This window comes from Thermobia domestica, chromosome 11 (genome assembly GCF_964235325.1).
Source record: "Thermobia domestica chromosome 11, izTheDome1.hap1.1, whole genome shotgun sequence".
NCBI classification, from domain to species: domain Eukaryota; kingdom Metazoa; phylum Arthropoda; class Insecta; order Zygentoma; family Lepismatidae; genus Thermobia; species Thermobia domestica.
In genome coordinates, this window is record NC_137464.1 from 247,192,789 (window position 1) to 247,201,731 (window position 8,943).

At 34.3% G+C, this 8,943-nt stretch overlaps 1 protein-coding gene across 1 annotated transcript in view; it reads left to right on the forward strand.

Annotated features, from left to right (window-relative positions):
* Window positions 1–8,943, forward strand: part of Ca-alpha1T (Ca[2+]-channel protein alpha[[1]] subunit T) — a 316,291-nt gene that overhangs the window by 285,718 nt on the left and 21,630 nt on the right. Inside the window, exons 30-31 of the mRNA XM_081731934.1 lie at window positions 1,163–1,282; window positions 4,427–4,535. Of these exons, the coding sequence (XP_081588060.1) occupies window positions 1,163–1,282; window positions 4,427–4,535 (229 nt within the window). The remainder of the gene's footprint in view (window positions 1–1,162; window positions 1,283–4,426; window positions 4,536–8,943) is intronic.

Here is an 8,943-nt window from a genome sequence, read left to right on the forward strand (position 1 = left end):
ACTTTTGACTTCTGAAGTCAAAGTTTTTCCGTATTCCCACATCCCCATACACTCTCCGCATCAAATCAGCAGCCTCTGTGGTACTTTTACCTAGTTTAACACAGAATTTGATATTCGCTCTCTACTCCATGCTGCTAGCGTAACGAGGGTCTCTCAGTGACTGCTGGTAATGGCGTCATATTTCCCGTCATGCTTCGTGTACGATAATGCAGTGTTGCCAGATTGTAGAGAAGGATTACTCTTCCTAACGCACATATTGGTTTACGGATTGCATTCACGGTTTCGTCACAATAAAATTAGTCTCATTACTTAATTGTCGAACGGTATATAAATGTAATATTACTTGTACTTATATTAAATTTGATTATTTAAATATTAGAATTATATATAAAAGAATTTAATTTTCGCAAACTAAGGAACATTTAAACAGATTAGAAGAAGATATCAGTAAAATCAAATCACTAAAACAGAAAAATCATTTCCCATATAAATCAATGGGCTAAAAACGGGAAATATTTCCCATATAAATCAATGGGCTAAAAACGGGAAATCACTTCTCATATAAATCATGGGATAAAAATGGGGAATCATTTCAAATATAAATCAATAGGCTAAAAACAAGCCAAGATAGCACTAGTATTCAACACCGTTAAACAAATACTAGTACTAAGAAGGTAACGTTAGGAAATGGTCGAGACTTTTTATATGATCCAAATCCCAAGACCGATAACGATAATCGGTAACCTAAGGAAGGAAAGCTGCAGCTTGCTCGAAATCAGCATGAGAATTGAATATCACTGCTCTTTCAGCATGTTGGATTATTCGCTCTCAGAATGAATTTTTTCTTATCTATATATATATACATATTTATATTTCCTTTTCTTTTTTATCAGAGAATGAATTCATGGTGAGTAGACTACTATTCAAATATTCTTGTACACGCACGTTTAATGCAAGACAAGACATACATTTATTTCCAGTAAGTTTGAAGACCAATATCTGCACACATTTTTTATTCCAATAGATATTAAAGTAAGATAATAGTTTTTTTTTTTCGTAATATGAGAATTGAAGAATTCTTTAACCATGCCGTATATAGGAGATGCTACTGTTACTAACCCAATGTATTGGTTAATTGTCTTTGTGTTTGTGTTATATATAGATGGAAGATGAGTTAGATATGGAAGTGGAGTTGGAGAGAGAGCTGGCAGCTGCTCAAGAAGAACTAGAAGAAGAACAAGAAGAGGCTCGGCTACGACAGGAGAGTATTAAGAAGAAATTGGTAAGAGGCTTTGTTTTCTTTCCTAAACTTTGTTTTCTTTCAAAGATAAATACGAGGTGCATGTAAAAAATGATAATAAGGTCGATATTTGTTTTTTAAACACAAAAAGTGATAGGAGAAGAATTTTATTTTGATCATTATACAAATACATACCTTGGCTATTTTTCAATGTAGTCATTATGAACCTCCAGACATTCCTGGTAGCATGGCACAAGTTTCCGTATACCCTCTGTGTACAAATCTACCGCCTGAGAGTTCAGCCAATCCAGAACTGATGTCTTGAGCATTCTGTTCAATACAAGTAACTTTTCCAGGTGAAGAAAAAGAAAGAAACAGCTGGGGGCAAGGTCAGGACTGTAAGGGTGATGGTTCAATAGTTCGCATCGAAATCTTTGTATTGTCTCAACAAAGCAAGCAGCTGTGTGTTGGTGGGCGTTGTTATGGATCATAAGAATGCCAGAGCGTAGCATTCCTCTCCGCCGATTTTGCATGGCCCGTCACAAATTATTCCGTGTTTGGTAATACACATCTGCTGTAATTGTTCGTCCTGGTTCCAAGAATTTCACAAGTTTCAAAACACGGTTGCCATTTTGTGAACTGGTGGTGTTTGTTTAAATTTCTTTGCTTTAGGAGAAGCCGTCATTGCATTGACTGCTGCTTCGATTCCCCACCAGGTAACAACTCCCAGGTTTCACATCCCCGTCATTATGTGAGAAAAGATGTCACCCTCATCCTGACCAAAAACGGCCAAAATATCACATGCAGCTGTCATTCTTTGCTCTTTGTAAGCGTCTGTCAGCAATTTTGGCACCTACCTCGCACACAGGTTATGATAACTCGCACACAGGTTTGACAGTCACAATTCGATGTACTACTGTTTTAGCAGACACTTTGGGAACTTCTTTGATGAGTTCAGTTATTTATGAACCGGTTTGGATCCCATTTTCTCATTAACAGTTGCACTAGGTCCTCCGCTACGGTCAGCGTTATGAACAATTTGAACGCTCATCCGTAGACCCTCTGCCCTATTCCCTGACCTTCCCTTAAGTTATTACTGTCGGTTCGTAAATGGTACACAATTTCCAATGGATGTCAGTCGGAGTTTGTAATTCGGCGTTCACAAATCGTACGACAGATGTCACTTCACATTAGGCGGGATATTGAATTGAATCGGGCGCTGAATCGATTGCAAAAAACTGCATCTCGATATCTCTTACCGTCTTTGCTCTGATACCTGTCAACAGACGGACGAACGGACAAAGCCGTTCTTATAAGAGTTCCGATATTTAAACATAGCATAATTTGGAAGTCTAATAATAATGAAACGGTATAGTAGTAAATTCAGGTGTCAAAAATTATACCACCTATAAAAGTTCAAAAAATAAGCTATACTATCTTGAAGTATATCTAAGATATGTCTTTATATATATATATATATATATATATATATATATATATATATATATATATAGGCATGCCGGTACAATTTCGACCACTGCTCCCAGTCTGATGAAGTATCAGCGAAAACGCTTACAACAAAGCTTCCTCTTATTTGTCTTTGTTTCACCAACTCCTAGTTGTAACTTTGAAATGTACAAGGAAAGAAACTATCAGTCCAAGAAATTTTAAAATTAGTAAGTAATCACTTAAAACATGGCAAATTTTGAAAGAGGACAATCTATTCAGTTACAAGTTATATTTAAGGAATATTAGCTGCATTTAATTATGTTGTATTTTTTTTTTATTTTTTCCTTCTTGAGATTGTTCCCTGATAATTCAATGAGAGATACTATATATTGTACGAAAACTCAATGACAAGGATACTATATATTGTACAAAAACTCAGTGACCAGGATACTATATATCATACGAAAAATTAATGACAAGGATGTACGAAAAATCAATGACAAGAATGCTATATATTGTATGAAAAATCAATGACAAAAATGTTATATATCGTACGAAAACTCAATGGCAAGAATACTATATATAGTACAAAACTCAATGACAAGGATACTGCATATCGTACGAAAAGTTAATGACAAGTATACTGTATATCGTACGAAAACTCAAAACCAGGATACTATATATCATACGAAAAATTAATGACAAGGGCACTATATATCGTATGAAAAATCAGTGATAAGAATACTATGTATCGTACGAAAACTCAACGACAAGGATACTATATATCGTACGAAAACTCAATGACAAGGATACTGCATATCGTACGAAAACTCAGTGACAAGGATACCATATATCATACGAATTCAATCAAACTAATCCAATATGTATCAAACTTGACACAGTGGTTGACATTGATGTTATACAAGCTTGTGAAATATTGAGATTCACAAACCTGGAAATTTTCAGTTTAACATTCGACGATTATGCCCTTCAGGCTAAGGGAGACGGATGATTAAGGCAAGTAAATGATAGTGGAAATATCGGTGGAATGAGAATGTGGGAGGAAACGGGAATACCCCGAGAAAACTCACGGACACGATATGGTCCACCACCAACTTACTTGGCCGAAAGTCGAACCAGGGACCCCACGCACCAAGGTAAGCGCTCTACCACTGAGCCATCATGCGCCCTGTGTAAACCTTTGGTTTCTAAGTTGCACATAAAATAAATATCATACGAAGAACAATCTCTTTATTAAAATGCGTCAGTTTACAGAGTCTCTGTACCTTTCATTTGTTTATCTACACTCTCGTCAAGAGGTTTTTTTTTTTTTTTTTTTTATTTATTTTACACTGGAAATCTTGACAAAGAAACAGGGGTGGAAAGAAGGGGAAGGAAGTTGGTCAGGGCTTATACCTGTTTAAAGTGGTTGACCGTTTTAACTTTCGGTTGCTAAGACTGAAGGAGAACCGTATAAAAATCTGCCAAAATTCGAATTTGGAAAGTTTCAATTAACAAAACAAACATGTTACCTGGTCATTACTACCACTACGCAAATCAGATAGACAGGATTATGTCCAACACAAACGTATATGTACGGTATCGAGCGAATAATTTATAACAATAGTAGTACGAATAAGTGAAATGATCTAAGAAATGAAATAGTTATATTATAACTTAAGTTCTAGTACCTGATTACAATGTGATGTACCGTTAATATATTGTGTTTCTTTACAGGAAATGGATACAAAAAGTAAAGAACATAAACCTTTAAATAAAGTACTCTCTCTTCCTGCAAACTTCACTTTCTCTTCATTGGACAACAACGACGACAATGAAGAAAAAGGTAACAACTTACCAGTGTCTCATATTACATAAGCCAATTACTGAGTGTTCTAAAATATTAAAATTACTTCTGAAGATAATTCATTTTATCCCAATCCCCAAACTATTTACATATACGGAACCCGTAAAAAATATGAATACACAGGTTAATAGACCGTATCTACGTATTGTTTTCGAAGTTGATATCATTGGGATATGTAGTTCGGTGTTTCCTTAACAGATATCGGTACTCTTAAGACTGTAACAAAATGGTCGGCAAACGAATAGAACTTTTCAGTAGCCAGAACTTTTCATATAGATGAGCAAAAAATAATTGAAACAGAATTTTTCATGTAGATATGCACAAAGGTAATTGAAACAGGATTATTAATACGGGTGTGCACAAAAGTAATTAAAATAGAAATTTTCGTATCGGTGTGCACAAAGGTAATTGAAACAGAATTTTTCATATCGGTACACATAGGTAATTAAGACAAAGCTTTTCATATGAGTGTACACAAAGATAGTTAACACAGAAGTTTCCATATGGATGTACACAAAGGTATTGAAACAGAACTTTTCATATCGGTGTGAACAAAGGTAAATAAAGCAGAGCTCTTCATATGGATGTACACAAAGATAGTTAATACAGAACTTTTGATATGGGTGTACACAAAGCTTAGTTAATACAGAATTTTTCATATGGGTGTGCACAAAGCTAATTGAAACTGAACTTTTCATATGGGTGTGCACAAGGTAATTAAAACAGAGCTTTCCATATCGATGTGCACAAAGGTAATTGTAACAGGACTTTTCATATGAGTGTGTACAAAGGTAATTGATACATATCTTTTCACATGGGTGTGCACAAAGGTAATTAAAACAGAGTTTTTCATGTGGGTATACACAAACGTGGTTGAAACAGAATTTTTCATATGGGTTTGTACAAAGTTAATTGATACAAATCTTTTCATATGGGTGCGCACAAAGGTAACTGAAACTGAACTTTTTATATGGGTTTTCACAAAGATAATTTAAACAGGACATTGCATAACGGTGCGCACAAAGGTAATTAAAACAAAGCTTTTAATATGAATGTAGCAAAGGTAATTTAAACAACTTTCAAATGGACAAGGTAAATTAAACAGAATTTCCATATCGGTGTGCACAAAGGTAGTTGAAAGAGAACTTTTTATATGGTTGTAACAAAGATAATTCAAGCAGAACTTTTCATATATGTGTAACAAATTTAATCAAAACGAAATTTTTCACAAGAGAGTGCATAAAGGTATTAAAGCTTACCCATACTCTCGCGGGCTTGTTTTATTGGGTTTTAAATACATTAAAAATAGATAAAATGTTGTTTCAATCTCTGAAGAATCACTGATAACACAATTTTAGAATGGACGAGTTGAACAAAAACCATCAAGTCATTTTAGTAGGCTGTGCACAGCCCCTAGTTACATCTATGCGTGAACATTTGACATTTGAAGAATGGAGGTCCATTCTAAAATGCATTTGAGTTCCCAGAACGTTCACCAGATTTAACACTTCTGGACTTTTACCTATGCGAGACGTTGAATGGATATCATGCATCGCAGAAAACCGACTACTAAGCTTTGAATCAATCAACCAACCAAGATTATTACAATTTAACACCTTTTCCTATATTCTGCATCATTTCATATAATTTATTTGAATACAAAATATTCTTATAAAATTTTATATAACAACGGAAGCATCTACATGCATAATCAGTACAACAAAAATATTGAAATCGAAATGAAATCCTCTGAAAGATGAGAAAAAATACAATAAAAGAACACTTGCATCCGTAGAAGAACGAAACTAATAGAAAGGTAGAAATCAAATGACATATTCGTTCATGCTTCACTCAGACTATATTCCCTTTAACATGCTGACCTTTAATATAAAATTTATATTGTATTCAACTATAAAAATTAACATCAGTGATTACTGTCTTCTACCGTATATAAGCTCTCGCTATTTCGTGTAGTGGCCTGAGGATGTCAATAGTTCGGAATTTGATGTCAGGCGCTTCTTAATTCTGAAACAGTTTTATTATATTTTTCTTCGAGATTTTACGAAGAGAATCTATTGGTAATTTTAATTAACTACTTGAAAATCACTTTAATTTGATATATGATTCACAATATGAGAAAACTTTCGTTTTTATCAAAACCTGGTTGCTTTTCTTTTTAATATTTAGTAGTAATATTGTACTCCAAAAACAATTTTTTTAATAGTAATCAAATTTTATGGATTTAAAATATAAGTGCATTTCATTTCACGATATTTTTTATTCTTTGTTTTAAGAGTTTCTTGAAGATTTTACCTGTTCTCATTAAAACTTTAGACACTTTCTTTTTCTGAGATGTTCATCTTCCCTATGATTCACAACGCATCCACCTAAATTTTCTTTTTTGGATGCCCACCTCCTTCATGATCTACTATCTGTCCACGTATCCCAACTAAAAGGCAACATTATTTTTAAATTACTCAGTGGTTCCAATCTCCAAGTGTTAACCCTTTCCCATGTACGTAAGACTTTAGTTTTCTTGTATATTTTTTAAGCTATTACTTGCTTTAAATGTTTTAACTATAATTTCACTCATTCATCGAATATTTAATGGCTCACTGTGCATCATGACATCTGATCTTGTTATGAGCAGCCGTGCTTTCTTATAATGTTCAGAAATTCGACATTTTTTAAGCTACGTAGAAAAGTACAGAAACAGAAGCTTTTTTCTGTAAGTGGGGATTTGATGTTAAACATTGAAAAAGTACATTTTATAACATTTTTCAGAGAGGTGTACGAACGCCAAAGTAAAATGTAACCTTTTATATTATCGGTTTTGTATAATTTTGTTGATTAGTTGCTTAAAATGAAATCATAATGATAATATTAATGCTGATATTTTACTGTAAAAGCATCTTTCTATGTCTGTATCCATTCCTCTAGTGAATTAATTACATATCCTTACGGTTCTGTTCTACCTCTTGCTCACTGCAAATTGAGAAAATCAAACTTCGAAATATTTAATCCTTTTGAAAAGTTGTGCAAGGAACCAACTACAAAGTTAATGAGAAACGAACCTACTACAAAGCATAATAAGAGCAAATAATAGTAATACCGAGAACTTGGAATACCGAGAAAGCTAATTAGATTAATTAAGATATGTTTAAGTGAATCCCAAAGTAAAGTCCGGGTAGGAAAATTTTTGTACACGAGCTTCCACGTTGAAAATGGCCTGAAACAAGGAGATGCGTTGTCGCCATTATTATTTAACTTTGTGCTGGAATACGCCATAAGGAAAATCAAAGATAGCAACCAGGGCCTAGAGTTGAACGGCATTCACCAGGTTATGGCATATGCTGATGATGTAAATTTAATAGGGGAGGATAGGAGAACAGTAGAAATAAATGCAGAGATCTTATTAAACGCTTGCAGGGACATGGGTTTAGAAGTAAATGCAGAGAAAACTAAGTACATGGAAGTGTGTCGGGACCGTAATACGGCAAATTGTGGAGGCGTTAAAATATTAAATAATGCTTTGGATAAAGTGGATACTTTCAAATATTTAGGATCAATATTAACAGACGAAAATCATATTCACGAAGAAATTAAATGTCGACTAAAAGCAGGGAATTCGTGTTACTACTCGGTTCAAAATCTCTTGTCGTCGCGAATTCTGTCGAGGAATTTGAAGCTTAAAATATATAAAACGATAATCATGCCTGTTGTTCTGTATGGTTGCGAAACATGGTCACTTACTCTGAGGGAAGAACATAGACTGAAAGTATTTGAGAACAGGATCCTGAGAAGAATATTCGGACCCAAGAGGAACGAGAATGGGGAATGGCGGAAGCTTCATAACGAGGAACTACATAGTTTATACGGTTTACCCAACATTGTTAGGGTCGTCAAGTCTAGGAGGCTTAGGTGGGCAGGTCATGTAGCTAGAACGGAAGAAAGTAGAAACGCTTTCAAAGTCTTGACTGGTAGACCCATAGGAAAACGACCATTAGGAAGACCTAGGCGCAGATGGGAGGATAATATTAAGATGGATCTCGCAGAGATAGGAATACAAAGTAAAAACTGGATGCAATTAGCTAAGGATAGAAGTCAGTAGAGAGCTTTTGTGAACGCGGCACTGAACCTCCGGGTTCCATAGGCCATAGAGTTAGTTAGTTAGTTAGTTAATAGTAATTTGCTATCAGAACTAATTAGTAACGATTATAATGAATAATTAACAGATAATCCCAAAATGAATATAAATGCAAGAAACTAGTGAATGTAAATTGTTAAAAGTTCTCACATTATTATCTATTTGTTGAAGCTTGTGTTTCTCTCGAGATATAATAATTTCAATGTTAAAATTTGCTGAAAAGCATCAAAGTGAACCATA